We start from the raw sequence: 15,683 nt of genomic DNA on the forward strand, positions 1-15,683 counted from the left end.
GCGCAGCTGCGCATCAAACGGAAAAGAAGCGGAGAAAAGCAGCACCTTTTTAATGCCGCCTCTTCCCGCTTGGGGCGTGCGGGGGGCGTGTTCATAGCGGCCTTCAGGTAAGGCCCGTCTGAAGGCTCTACCTTCATGACGTCATGAATACACCCCTTTTTGCCCGTCTGTATCCCGCCAATGTGTTGCATTCAGTGGTCCATCTGAATTCTGAATGTGAACACAAAACAGCACCCAAAACTACTGCTTCAACTGAGCCTAGAGACTCCAGGTTGTGATAACCATGTTTATATATTGCATCTGCACTAAGCAAACCAACCCTAAGATAGTTTCCAGATTCTACAGTCCTTTACCTTGCAGGGTAATAAGCACATCTTGCTCTCATCTCCATAAACTGAACTATGGGTTTGACAGCATGTTTTGAATTTGAACCAGGTTGTGGTAATAAAACATAGTTAAAAGTTGTCACTATATGCTAGGACATTGCAAATATAGTTTGCAAGCCCACTTCCAATGTCACAACAGAAGACAAAAATACACTAGCCACTTCTGCATACTGTCAAAACTAATGCTTCTGCAACTGTCATTAGTAAACCATGCACTATAATTGAAGTTTACTCTGTGTTCTCAGCCACCACAGACATGGTGACAGTCAAATATTCTTCACCATAGAAAGTTTAATTCTGCTACACCATCAGGAATAGAATGAGGCAAGCTATGAAAATGTTGAACCAATAAGCCAATAGAGTTTGATCTATTAAAAGCACAATATATTTAAGCAGGTAACAATAGCTGATTTGAGATGTTGTCACTTCTAAAGGGACCAAATTCCATCCAATCTTAGAAGCTAAGCAGAGTCAGCCCTGGTTAGCACTTGGTTGGGAGACTGCCAGTTAATATACCAGGTGCTATATGCTGTATTTCAGAGGAAGGAATCACAAAATCACCTCTATGTATTCCTTGCCTTAAAAAAACCTATGAAATTCATAGGGTTACCATAAATCAACAGGCAACCACCACACCATGCTAGGAGAGTAATTATTACTGTCCCAGGACATAGACACAAGGGGGATTGACTGCTATCCTAACCACTCTGTATCAAGCATTTTATTAAGAAACAAAAAGCAACCAGTCTATTTCTTTGTAAAACTGGGAAAACTACAACTTTGTTTCTCTACAAATGAAAGGTGGGAAGTTAACTGAGCCCCAGGACAGCAAGCAAGAAGCTAAAACATATTACTCACAGGAGAGCGCTTATGTTGCAAAGCCATGTTGCCAACTGAGATGTTTATGAAATTAAATATTTTCAAATTTATCAAAGCCATTTACAAAGCAGAGTCAAAAAGCAACACAGAAGGAGGTATATGTGGTAGACAAAAGGTTTTTTTTAATTATTTGCTTTCTAGGAAGAGAAAAATAGCTTACATCTCTTATATTAAGATGCAATACATTCAAATGTTTATACCTTCCTACCAATTTGTCATCAAAGCATTCACAAAAATGAAAAAGGGATCTGTCAGAACCTGACTTATTACTTTGTTTTTACAAAACTTAATTTCTTTTAAACAATCCACCTATCTTCCGCTAGTGGAATATGAGGAAGCTAACTTGATTTTTTTTTTTAAAAAAAAGATACAACTAAAACACATTTTTAAAAAGTATAGGGTTTTTTCAGAAGCATACACACACAGTCAGAGTTACTTTGACTTTTCCACATTTATTGTTTTACAGCCTGGAATTGAAATTTTTAATTAGCATTGTTACCAAAAGACGTACATAAGGTACTCGGCACTGTGAAAAGTGGAAAATATTTTTAATTCTGGCACAAAAGGCTAAGTAAACAAAAACAAATGGACACTTCTTGATTATGTAAGTATTCACCTCCCTGAGTCAACAGGTGAAAAAATCACCTTTGAGAAGCAACTATACCTGCAACTCTCCATGAGTAAATTTCTATCTGTTTGTGCATCTGGGTCTTGCAGTTTCTGACCATTCTGGAAAAAGTCAAAGGGGGTGTGAATACCTCTTCAAACTACTGTAAGTGTCCATCACTCACATGCATTTTAAATGTTTCTAGGTGTCTGTCGTGGTGTTGAGGTGTTCCTTCAAGTTATTTCCAATTTTTGGCGACCCTAAGGTGAACTGGTCACTGAGTTTTCTGGGGCTGAGATTGTATGACTAGCCAAAGGTCACCCAGTAGCTTTTCCATGGATGGGAAACTGAACCCTGTTCTTCAGAGTCGTAGTCCAACACTCAAACCACTACACTACATTTTAAACAGCAGCATGTGTGTAACTGTAGTACTATTTTAAGGTAAACAAGAATAGTGTGGCCTTTTTAGTACCATGAACATTCAATTGAGCAAGGCAGGTATAAAGAAGAATAAAAATGACAAGAATTGCAACAAACCTGGAGGAAGCCTTCCATCTGGTGATAGAGTTCTGAGTCCCTTCGAATATTCTCTTTAAGAGATTTTGTTTTGGTTGAGAGTGAATGTAGCTCAGCTTCTATACTTTCAAGAGATATCCTATAAGAGGGGGAAAAGCAATAATTTAAAGCCATTTTTTTAGAAAAGAACCATTCAGTTCTGTAATATCTTAATTTTTAAAAACCTGACTTCTTGTAACAAACTACCACTGGACATGCCTACATAATACATCTTCCTTTCCACTGTAGCAGTTGTAGCCTAATAACTTCCCATCCCTCCAGCTTTTATTTTCAGTGATCAAGGTTTCTGCCTTTATTTGCCAAAGCAATTTCATCACTATGTTACAGCAACTGATTTAGTCCACAGGACAATTGTTATCCTAGGTTATCAATCATGTCCTATGAGGAACGACTTAGGGAGCTGGGAATGTTTAGCCTGGAGAAAAAAAGGTTAAGAGGTCATATGATAGCCCTGTTTAAATATTTGAAGGGATGTCATATTGAGGAAAGAGCAAGCTTGTTTTCTGGTGCTCCAGAGAACAGGACCCAGAACAATGGATGCAAGCTACAAGAAAAGAGATTCCACCTCAACATTAGGAAGAACTTCCTGACAGTAAGGGCTGTTCGACAGTGGAACACACTCCCTCAGAGTGTGGTGGAGTCTCCTTCCTTAGAGGTCTTTAAACAGAGGCTGGATGGCCATCTGTCAGATATGCTTTGATTGAGATTTCCTGCATGGCAGGGGTTGGACTGGATGGCCCTTGTGGTCTCTTCCAACTCTATGATTCTATGATTAAATGTTTTGAGATTTTTAAATTATGAGATTTGTGCACACAGATGCCTTCATGATAATTCTGGGTACAGAGTACCATTCTTTGTATAAAAATAAACAAAAAAGTGAAACAATCATAATCAACAACTATCTTAACAATAGTCATGGGAACACTACCAAGACACCCCCTCTTATCTTGGTAATGTTTCCATGACTATTGTTAAGATAGTTGTTGTTGATGGTTATTTCACTTTTTTGTTTATTTTATATAAAGAATGGTACCCCCCCTCCAGACACACACACCAGTTAAGGCATCCCATCATTTGCCTAGTCTTCTCCTTGAAAAGATTCAGATCTTCCAATTGGCAATGAAGAAAGAAGAAAGGCAAAGGAACAGATATATTGCTCCCTTCCCCTCAGCAGCCAGATCAGAAGCCTTCTCTGGCTCATAGGACTATCTGCTCTCAATTCTATCATCTCTCAATCTGGCTAACAAGACTATCCCCTCTCAAATCCAGACTGAATGAGCAGAAATATCCTAGTATGTGCAACATGACTTTGAGTTTTAGTATTCCATTTGTACAATTTAGAATTTCATACCAAATAATGGTGATAGCTCTCCAATTAAATGGGTTATTCAAGGGACACAGTTAAATCACCAACCATGTAATTATCCCCTGTTAATACTGATACTTACCATTTGATCTATCAAGAAAATTATGTATACACTAACAGCCTCTAACAAGTTAGCAGTCATGCTAACCTCTCTTAAAGATTAACTCATTAGATCTCCCCACATGAACAAATGCTGCAGGCCTCCTTCTGTTTGCAGTGAAAATGAAACCCCTGAGTCTATAGTAAACACTAGTCAAGATCTCAGTTTTCACATTGAAACTCTGCACATGCATTTAAGTGCTTCACAAAGAAGTTCCCAATGTTCTCAGTTTTCGTGCTCACCTGGCTGCCTCATGGACGTGCTTCAATTTCTCTGAAAAGTTCAAAAGAACTCTGTCCTTCTTCTGGGCTTCCTGAAACAAACAAAATGTCCCCATAACATTCCACTCCCAGGCTGTACTCTATGGCACATCAAATGAGGTCTTTTTGAAATAGCAATTAAAAGGTTTCTGCTTTAAACCACCATGTTTACTTTTAGAAAAAACTCTTTAAAAGGCTGGGAAGGATCTAATTTAACAGGTTAAAACGACAATTTCTATTTCAGAGACTCTGAGCCTTAGGGAGTCTCTCTACTGAATACAATCAGGATGCACTAACGAAGCCCATTAAGCAAAAGCAATGTACTAATGCCTTTTGTGCAAAGCTAATACAACATTTCCTTGTTAATCTTAACCTAATATCCATTCTTCCCCCTGCCTCCCACCTTTCCTACAGCTCACGGATTAACTCTTAAACCATTTGACACATGGGGATGGGAGAGGGGGGGAAGTGCATAAAGTCACAGAAATGAATGCTACATTTTACATTCTTTGGAAAAGAGCAACCTAGATAAATATTAAAAGTCATCAGTATCAAGTTCACTTAATTGCAAGTTGAGAATTACACAGGTGAGGAAAGAAATCTCATCTATGCAACCAGTTTCAAAAATAAATAATAAAAGGCCACACACACCCCCCATTAAATATTCAGAGAAAGCCACCCCTCCAAAGTAGTACAATTAGTTTTGACAGCTTCTGTACAAGCACTAACTGGAGACTAGACTACCTAGGTAGACAAATATTCTGGAACTGGAGAGTTTAAATACAGTACTAGAAAATATAGGAGTCTGAACTGTATGCTTTCTCACCTTACAAGTATACAAATCTAAACATTACAAACATACATTAATGAAGAGAAGAACAAAGGCAGTGAAAGCTGAAAGGATTCCATTTTGTTCTTCAATTCTACAGCATGTATCTCTCCTACAAGATCCTATCAATCACCTGTTCCTACTGCTTAGATGTCTCTGTTCTCTTATCTTGGAAATGGCTGTTATTTACATACCAAAGCAACAAAATGAAGCAGATTCATCCCAGGCTTGTTTGCTTTTGTATCTGCCAACTTGAGTAATGAGGATAGCTTAAAGCCCACGGCATTGCCAGCATAGCCTCCCTATAGAGATGGAGGAGGAAAAGCAGAAGAGCTATAAGATGCTACTAGTTCACAACCCTGGAAATTCTGCCCCCCCCCCCCCGCCCCTTGAAGCTCATCCACTTACCGCATTCATAATATTCCCAGCTTGAAGGACCAAATGCAATATGGAATGTAGCTCTTCACAGCACATTAGCTCTGTAAAGACATAAGAATCTAAATCCATTGGTTATTTGTTCAGCATGCAAACATTTCTAGCACCACTTTCAAACTGATTCAACACAAGACTTTATTGAGATTGACTCCAAGCAAATAAAAAGTAGTGTAAAGGTTATTTAGGATATGAAATTAAAATTGAAATATCCAAGGAAGTGGAAGTAGGAGCCACAAACCAAATGACAAGCTTTGTTCATAAGAATAAGTTGGATCCAAAGAAAAGTGTGCAGATGTGAGATGGCAGAAGTTGCTGCTTTCCCCAACTGCTCTGCCTACACTTGCTTGGCCCTCTCCTATTATTTTGGTTTTTTTAAAATTTATATACCACTATTCCAAAGATCATAGTGGTGAACAGCAAGTAAGCTAATTAGCAAATAAGCTAATTTGCCCCCAACAGTCTGGGTACTCATTTTAGCGACCTTGGAAGGATGCAAGCCTGAGTTGAGCTTGGGCCCTTTTGCTGGTCTTGAACTCGCAACCTTGTGGTTTTGAGTGAATGGCTGCAGTACAGGCATTTAACCACTGCGCCACCAGGGCTCCTCTGAAATTTCTCTTCTGTAACTTGGGAGACCCTAGTGAATGGGGTAGGGTGCAGTATAGGAAGCTGAAGAGCCAAGGGATCACCCCCCCCCCAAAAAAAAAACCCAACAATCAGGTAACTCCACTCTCCCATTTTCCATATGCTACAGCTCATCCTACTGAATAGAATCCATGAGAGATATTTTAGAGTGCTGGGAGGCATGGTGGGTGAAAGAGAAGATTGGGAACTGTTTATTCCCAGGCTCATTATGCACACCTTTCTTTAGATCCATCCCTGTTTCCAAGACATGCATCAGTGGCACAATGGATATATTAGAACCAATTCTACTAAGACAGTCCAGTGATTAAAGAGCAATCACTTACAGCTATCTACAAACCAGAACAGCATCAGGTGCTTGACATTATCGATAACACAAGTATACCCTTATAGAGGCTCCAGACTATAAGCATCTTACACACTATTTTATTCATTTGTGCAGCAGATGACTGATACAAAATCTGGGAGATTATTTCTTGTTCACTACTAGGACCAGTTCACAGAAAAATGCCAGTGGTTAATTCGGACATAGGAGATTTGTAAAGGGAGTTGTAATTGTAGTACCACAAGCAAAAAATAAGCTATATGCAATTTTTAAAAAAGCATGCCAGAAGTTTTTTTTTAACATGCTGTTTATGTAAGTATTGCCAAATATTTTCTGATACTCTCTTCTCCTTCAAGACTCCTTCCCTAAAGCCACTTGCTCCTCAATCCCTGAACTATTCTCTTTTTGTCATTATACAAACACCCCTTCTCTTGCACTTGGCAAGTAGCTAGCATTAACAACCAAACAGCTCAGCATATAAAGCAGATTTAAGACAAACTGGGCACTACTTCCTACCAAAAGTGGCAGGAGATACTCAGTATGGGGATAAGACGCAAGGTATTAAGAGACATAATGTGTGTGCATCTATACAGCATAATGGCCTTCATTTGGTAGGTTTGGGGCTGTAGTATATGGTAAGTCACAGAAGCAACATTAACACTACAAAAATATATGGTTTAAAAGAAATAAAATATAACTTTATGATTTGATATCTGAAAAGACTAAAGACTACTGGAATGTTCCCATTAATTCAGAAAGGAGAAATGATTTCAAATTAGATGATGTGATGGAAAGAAGGCTGCTGAACATACATAAAAAGCAGGAAGATCAGGAAAAGAACACCAACAACTTGGTTCTGAGAGTAGAGCAAGAAACACAACACAGTAAGACACCAGACTGATAACACACATGCACACCCTTATGGAATGTGTCAGAGCTGGCTTGCTTCCTTTAAATAGCTAACAGGTACCTGAAATTCCAGATCTCATCTCTCTAGGTAGGCTGATTAACCTGCTAAGAAAAACAAGAGCCTAATGCATGCTGAAGCATGTTTAATTACCCTTTGTAGCCATTCTTATAATTGTCATGTCTTTCTGCAGAGCAGAACAAGATGGGGAGAATTCTTTTTTTAACACCATGGCTTCAAGTCGGAGTGAATAGCTGAAAACAAACAAAATAAGCTTTAGAATTAGCATACTAGAATGTATTAGTTTATGGTGAAAAGGATGGGGTTAGAATTTCCTTACTTTGGCACCTGGATTAGCAAGTACATAAAAGAATCTGCTTGACACAGTTTTGATATGTCTCCACTGAAATCCTTTAATTTCTTTACCTGTGGGGAAGGAGAGGAGAGAAACATTCACATACCTTGGATATATCAGTCAAAGACTGAGCATATATTATTTTTTTTTGTTCTTAAGCATTTACCACAGCTATTTAATACTGCATCAGATGGCTACATCATACATTGCAATGCACCTTGTATTCCACCCAACTTCCCCTTTCCCAGTTGTTCAGTACATGTCACACATTTTATCCTCTACCAGTTTACTTGCTTGTTATTACTTGCCAAGATGGAAAAACTAAGCATGACATCATGCCTACATTTAGTACATCTAGAAGTTTCCAGCAAAGCAGGGAAAGTAAAGAAGTGGTTCCTGTTTCCTCCAGTAGCCTTTCATCCACTGTAACATCTTATTGAAGCCCAAGATTTGTTGGAAGTCATTTCTGACTTAGGTCAATCCAACGGCAAACCTCTAAAAGGTTTTTCTCAGCAAGGTTTGTTCAGAGGTTTGTTTGCCTTTGCCTTCCTCTGAAACTCAGAATGTGTGACTTGCCCAAGAGTGGGTTTCCATGGCTGGGCAGGGATTTTAACCCTAGTCTCTAGAGCCACAATCCAGGGCTCAAACCACTACACCAAACTAACAGAAGCTTGAAGCCCAAGATAATTTAACTAAAATATTCATATTCTTGCAAAGTATGACAACATACATGTACAGCAATCTTCCCTCCCAAAGTTGTGACCTAGAGTTCCCAACAGCTCTGTTACACAAGCCAATGGTGACAGATCAAAGGATATGATGTCCAAAACTGGAAGGCACCTCGTTGGGGAGGTTGTTCCCCAGATACAATAAATATGTCAGTTCCCCCTGCTTTCTGTCTTGTTTGCTTTGGGGTAACAGAAAAAAGTGTAAATGAGCAAGCGTACTAGGAAAAATAGAGATTTGGTTTCCATAAGAATCCCCCCCCCCAAGATGACAGCTTGTTGTCCTTTAAGTGTTCTGTCTGACAAGTGTCAGGACTTTAAAATACTGTAAGATCAATCTCCATGTTGTCACAAATCTGGCAGAAATGCACACACACCTGGTAGTTAATAGCACTCAGTAGTAAAAGGCAGCATGAGACAGCCTGCCAACTCATTAGCAAGGAAGAGGTAAAAACAAGTTGTGTCTCATTTTCTCTCTCTTTCTGCATATCTCCTTTAGGGGGACAATTTTGCACATTCTTGGCCTCTGCTCAAATGGGGATACGTTCCTTTCATTATTTTTGGAGCATGTAAGCCTCTTCATTCAAATATTTTACAGTCTGACACCAGTTTACAAGAATGTGAGATGAAAATTAAAAAGAAAAATAACATAAAACAACAATCCAAAATGATAGAACTCTGCAATGGCTTTCCATAAAAGAGTATTGTTAGTCATTCAAAAATCTAGGATCAAGATTCTAGTCATTCTAGAATCTACATTTTCCAAAGATCAAAATGTGTGTTGCATATATCATACCCTGAAACACATTACTAAATATGCAGCACATTAAAAAAAAGAATAACCTGTGCATAAAAAGAACAAACTGATAAAAGTAACAATTGCTGTAGTAGGAGACAAAATCACTCCTACTCAGTATATGCAAACTATCAAAAGTAAGATGTGTTGTTTATGGCTTCATCTGTTTTTAGTCTTTCAGAGACAGACTGTGGAGGCTGCAAGTACACAGACTCCCTATGCATATGGTACTTTAATAGATAAATAAAAGTTGTAGACAAGTGAAGACGATATCTTTCCAAAATATTACTGGAACATCTTGTTCTTGTTGTGTGCCTTCAAATCATTTCTGACTTATACCAACCCTAAGGCAATCCTATCATGTTTTTTTTCTTGGCAAGATTTGTTCAGAGACGATTTGCCATTGCCTTCCTCTGGGGCTGAGAGTATGTGACTTGCTCAAGATCACCCAATGGTTACTAGATAAGAAGTACCAGGACAAAAATACTTTCTAAAGTGTGACGAACACGCATAAAATCAGCGCGATAGCCAGCTGCATCCTCCTCCACCTCCTGTTACACAAGCCAATCTAGTCTCAGCTCATCCCAACCCTTTCACACACCTGGTGCTGTTTTCTAAAATTGCAGGTGCCAGGCCTGCCAAGCCTGTCAATAAGCCAGCCCTTCCCAACCTGGGGCCTTCCAAATATATTAGAGTTCATCCCTCTTCCAGGGGTATTGCAGTGCAACATCTGAATACGCACACCCACCCTCAGGCTTCCCTTTCTACTGAGGTTATTAACTGTAGTATGGGAAATAAAGTGTATGATATCGGTACCTAGATATCACATCAGACATTACTTCTGATGGTAGGAAAATGTTGTGTGGGGGAACTATGCTCCATAAGCTACATATGGCCCCTGAACACCATTATTTTTGCAGCTTTAGAAGCCCCCTGAAACCCATCTCCCCATGTTTTTTTTTATCACACCCACTCAGATTATTTTCTCTGTCGAGATTCTCCCAAATCACCAGAACTGTAAGCTAATGCTGCAGTCTGCCTTCCTCTGAACAGCTTGTGAACACATTCTTTCAGGTGAAAATGGCAGCCAGAGGTGACAGGACCTGATTTCTGGTGCATTACACTGATGAGGTTTGCAGGGGAAAGAATTAAAATTGGCCCACATTCCTTGTACACTTCTCTATTTCTGCACTACAGAGACCATCTATTTGATGAGAGGCATGTTACAAACAGAATGACCTAGGTCTTTGCAAGTTATTATGTCCACCATCCATTTAATTGATCAGAATGTTTTCAAAGCAGAAATGATGACAGAAAGTAGGAGCAAGAGTCAGTAGTGTGTGTGGTGGAGTGCAGGAAGCAAGAGAGGGATGTGTTGTAAGTGTGAGGCAAGTCAGGCAAGGGAGGATGCAGGAGGGAAGGGAAAGTGACCAGTAAAAGCAGTGAAGCGCAAGGAGCTATGGGGGTACATTGTCAACTGCAAGGTGAGGAAGAAAGTAGAATGGAAGGATGAGTAAGCAGCATGAATGGCACAGTGCAAGATGCAAGGGAGGTGCACTGCAAGGACAATAGAACTGAGTAGAGGGAAGGGGAAAAGAGGGAAGACAGGTGAGAGGTGCAGTGGAGAAGTGCAAAGAGTAGGATGCATTAAAAGTGTGGTAAATTCTATGCAAAATTCCATGACCAAGGAGAGATTTGGAGTTGAATCTCCCTGTTTCAAGTCCAGCACTTTCAATATTACTCTCTGGTAATATTACTGGATCTCTCAGTTGTAAGTGTAAAAATGTTATGAAGGTTGAATCACATAGAAGAAAGAAATGCAACTACAGTATTAATACCTGTATTCCCAGCCTTTTTCATGCCAGTTTAAGACAAACTTCAAGACCACTGGTACCCTTCCTGCCAATCTCACAAGCCACTGACAAATTAAAACTGTTCCTGAGCTGCTTGAGAGGTCATAAAATAGTGTGTTTCTCCTTAAGAAGTTGTTAACTACTAAGGCTGAGATATGTATTTTGGCAAATAAACTGCATAAGCATTGGAAAAATTGTGGGGGCTGTCATCTTTAATGAAGTCCAGAGACTTGACTAATTTTGAATCAATGTAAGATTAGCTCTAACAAAATGTAAAGGAGATCTGAATAAACTTGAGTCCACAAACTCAGTTACTATGGGAACTACCTGTTCTCCTGCCAATCAGCCCTTGTCTACACCTCCAACTACTTTTGCTTCAAAAAGCAGGTAACTCCCTGCCTCTTTCTGGAAACTGGAACTTAGTTGGTAGTAGCCAAGCTTTGCTATATTTCAATTCAACTTGAATATTGAAGACATTTTGAGTGCTTCTGAATTACATTATGAAGTCAGGTTCTGAGATTCCCTCTTCTCTGTCTTCTGAGAATTAGTGAGAGACACAAAATCTGTAAATATTTCTAGGGTCATGCTAGTCTGCTACAGCAAACAACTAAGTGTCTAAAGGCAACTTGTAGACTTAAGTAGGATTTGGCATAAACTACTGTAGATTGCTCAGACATAGGCGCCTGAGTTTAAAATATTCCAATACTTTATACAAACAAAGGCAGATTGAAGGATACCAAAGATTCACTTCTCTCACTTTCCAAAATACCTTTATATTAGAAAAGATAGCAAACCAAAATGTTTAAAGCTTAAATGTTTTATGATTCACTTTGTATCCAGTACTGTAGTTTGCACATATTTGTGGCACAGAGTCAGACTGTTTTATCACACTAGGGGGCAAACAGGATTTAAACAAGAGTTAAACTAGAGAAAACCAGGAAATGTCGTGTGATAAACATCAGGCATTTCCTGGTTTTCTCTAGTTTAACTTTAATTTAAATCCTGTTTGCCCCTTAGCATGATAAAGCAGTTAGGGATGTTAAGATCTATTCTATGCATAGTCTTTGTTGCAATTTTAGCCTGCTTGTTAACATGCTAGACCCCAGCATGCTCAATCATTAATTAAGACTTAACACTTCAGCGAAAAGCTAGCTTGTGGTAGGGAGAAACCTGTGAATATTTTAATATTTCTACAGTACAGCAATATGGTGCTCAAGTCAAAGCATACTACTATCTAGTTAAGTAGAAAGCATCCATGATGTGACAATGTCCTGTCTAGTAGGGTGCTTTTTGTCCCTTGTTCCCTGGATTTGTAGTTTTCCCCCTTCTTGCCCTTGCCAACACACTTGGTCCCATCTGGTGGTCATCACCTTCAGCAATCCCTCTCTTTAAGGGAACAGCAGAAGCCTTTATAATCTCTCTGTGTATATGTGCCTTCAAGTCGCCTGTTGATTTATGGTGACCCCACAAATTTCATAGGGTTTTATTAGGCAAGGAAATCTCAGAGGTTGTTTTGCCAGTTCCTTCCTCTGAAATATAGCCTATAGCACCTGGTATTTATTGGTGATCTCCCATTTACGTACTAAGCAAAGCTGACCCTGCTTAGCTTCCAAGATCAGACAGGATCTGGTGCCCTCAGGATAGTTAGGAAAGGCTGTTTATAACTTATTGCTTTCATTATACAGTTTCAGGAAACTCCCATTCCCATGGCTTCTCCTACACAAAGTGTATTCTTAACATTCCATACTTCCTTCAGACCCATCATCTTTTCCTTTCCTTTCCTTAAGAAAAGGAGGAGGATTAAATCTCTCTCCCTGTATGCTTGTCCTTGCAACCCAAACTGAGTATGGAAATCTTGGCTGAAATGTCCTCATTAAAAAGCATGTAAACACACACAATCCCTGTTAAACCATCATTAGAGAAGTTTATTTTTCTTTGTTTCCAAACATGCCACCATGGCAACATGTTTAACTCCACCCATTCTTTCTCTGCTCAAAACACAAGCTATAGGAAAAAATCTTTTATTTTTACATCCTCCATCCTCCACCCAGGTATTTCAAAGGTATTTCACCTTTTTTTCTGTTTTGTATCTCACTGATGAATAGTTCATCCCATTCTTAGAACAGCAAGCAGCCTCCTCCTCTCTGGTCTCTCCTGAAGTGCTCTCTCCCACCCCTCAGTTATCTTTGCTGATCACTGAAATGTTCAAGGAGCATAATTTAAAATTATATAAGTATAGTTTCTCCATATGAAGGGGGAATTCTGATGTGAGGTTGCTAAAAAGCAATTCAATGCAAGAAAGAAGAGCCACAGGACTCATGTTCCATTGGAGAAGGCCTTTTCTCATATTCATATTCAATGTCCAATGTTCTCCTTATCAGCTTCAGGCTTCTGCCCTTACACTGAAGGCCTTCCACCATTCCTCATCTATTTCCTGCTAGATCTTTTCCCTATATTAATATATCAGCATTTTCAAGCCCTTCTGTCACATTTTTATCGATGAAGTGTATCACAATGGAGGCAAAGTGCCCAAATCCTGTGAATAAACGGGGATTAAATTCGGGACTATCCCACAAAAGTAGGATTATTTTCAGATGATGTTCCCAAATGTTGCTATTATCCTGGACTTAACCCATGATTAAAGTGGCCAAAATGTACCTCTTTTTACTTTGGGATTTCCCCAAAAGTAGAAAGTGGCTAAAAGTGGACAAAACCTGCACTTTAATAATGGTGACATCAGGGGATGTCATCTGAAAACAATCCTGCTTTTGTAGGATATTCCCAAATTTAACCTCCATTTATCCATGGGATTTGAACACTTCTCTTCCATGTGATAAACTTGTTATGTTGCTCTTATGATTGGAATAGCCCTCCATTTCTACTCATCAGGCTCCCTGAGCTATTTTCATTTCCTCTTTTTTGCCTAGCAGCCCTCCCTGATCTGTTTACCTGCAACTTGCTGGCTATTGCCTTGCTCCTCCTAGGTGTAGCCTTTTTCTTGGCCTTCAGCAGTGTTTTGTCACACACACCACAAACCTACTAAGCAGGACTGAATGCTTAATCAAAAGGTGTTTCCAAAAGATGTTCAAGAGCACAACAGGAAAGAATTAACAAAGCACCCCAATGTATATTGATAGCTCCTTTACAAATATTTACAACAAGACTGCCTAAATACTACTTACCAATTTTAGTATTGCTGCAAGGCTGTTGTAATGTTATATTTTGTGATGTCAGAACAGCATGCCCCAAGCTAAGCACTGTATTTTGGTACAAGATTACACATTGGCCAATAGCAGAAGTCCAAGGATACAGTACTATTTGTAGTAGGTACAAATGACAGCTCTTTGTGTCTGCTCATCTTATACATAGTTATCACATGACTCCCTTCCTCCTTACCTCTTCTGTTTCTGGCAGTAATTTGAGAAGTTCACGTAGGATCTCACAGCTATAGAGATCACTTCTTCCTGAGTGAAGATCGTCAATTATGGATTCAAAAGATCTTGGCAGGGAGGTAATGTAAACAAAATACACTTTAGTCTAGGAAAGGTTTAATTTTACAGACAAAAACATTGCAGTGCTTTCACCTCCAAATGCAACCAAGTCATTCTGTGTCAAATACCATGATATTTAATTATGAAAATATTTATATCCCACTGAGTAGCAAAGATCTCAAGCAGGCATACAATAAAATCAAAGTAAAAAATTTAAAGTGAAATCAGTAAGAGATAATTTATTGTCTAAAAGCATATTAAGCTATGCAACACATTGAAAACAATCCAATCAGTTGTTTATAAGTTAAAACCAGTATAGGTAAAAATACAATCATTAGATCCTTAAAACTTTAATAAAAAGCCACAGTGCCTACCCGAAACTGACACTGGTGCCAAATGGACCTCTAATGGGAAGCATTTCCATAATGGAGAGCTCTGAAGGTCCTTCCCATACAATTTGTTGTCCCCACTGGTGGATCATAATGGAAGACCCACTTCAGCAGGCCTCAGTACTCAGGTAGGCATGTATAGCAAGACCTGCTCCCTAATGCAATATTAATAGGGAGCATGGCCTATTTAGATGCTGCCTATCTAGGTTCAACTCAGAATTAGACAGATAACCTATACTGTACTTTTAATGTTTAAGAAGCATAGTGCAGTCTTGCACCATCTTCACGTATGGAATAATATTTTCTTTTAGAAAAATGGAAAACCAGTTTAAAAGATTACAGCCATCTAGCCCTGGACAGAAGTTATAAATATAATTTTCAGGTTAGTTCAGATTTGGTTGTGGAATGCTCAGCATTGCAAATCCAGTGCTGAGAACTGCAAGATTACTATCGTATCAGTGATGGTGAACCTTTTAGCGGCCAAGTGCCCAAACTGCAACCCAAAACCTACTTATATATTGCAAAGTGCCGTGTCCCTTTGGCTTTCTAGTAACAAACTGGCAAACTCTGTGCTGGGGTGACCACAGAGAGGGCTCTGCGTGCCACCTCTGGCATGCGTGCCATAGGTTCACCATCACTGGTATATGCACTAGGAACTAGGGGGCCAGTCACACTTACATTTTTTTCAGAGAGATTCACTGTTTCCACTCTGTTTTAAGGCAGAAAATCTCTCTGTAGCATTTAAATCAGATCTGAAGTTCCCAT

At 39.2% G+C, this 15,683-nt stretch overlaps 1 protein-coding gene across 1 annotated transcript in view; it reads right to left on the reverse strand.

Annotated features, from left to right (window-relative positions):
* FHDC1 (FH2 domain containing 1) overlaps positions 1-15,683 on the reverse strand; it is a 62,536-nt gene that overhangs the window by 9,639 nt on the left and 37,214 nt on the right. The window contains exons 5-11 of the mRNA XM_089525668.1: positions 14,435-14,537; positions 7,650-7,735; positions 7,463-7,563; positions 5,412-5,482; positions 5,198-5,305; positions 4,157-4,227; positions 2,410-2,527 (exon numbers count right to left, since the gene is read on the reverse strand). Coding sequence (XP_089381794.1) covers positions 2,410-2,527; positions 4,157-4,227; positions 5,198-5,305; positions 5,412-5,482; positions 7,463-7,563; positions 7,650-7,735; positions 14,435-14,537 — 658 coding nt within the window. The remainder of the gene's footprint in view (positions 1-2,409; positions 2,528-4,156; positions 4,228-5,197; positions 5,306-5,411; positions 5,483-7,462; positions 7,564-7,649; positions 7,736-14,434; positions 14,538-15,683) is intronic.

The sequence above is a fragment of the Sceloporus occidentalis genome, unplaced genomic scaffold (genome assembly GCF_023333645.1).
Source record: "Sceloporus occidentalis isolate IW3139 unplaced genomic scaffold, rSceOcc1.0.p SCAF_5, whole genome shotgun sequence".
Taxonomy (NCBI): Eukaryota; Metazoa; Chordata; class Lepidosauria; order Squamata; family Phrynosomatidae; genus Sceloporus; species Sceloporus occidentalis.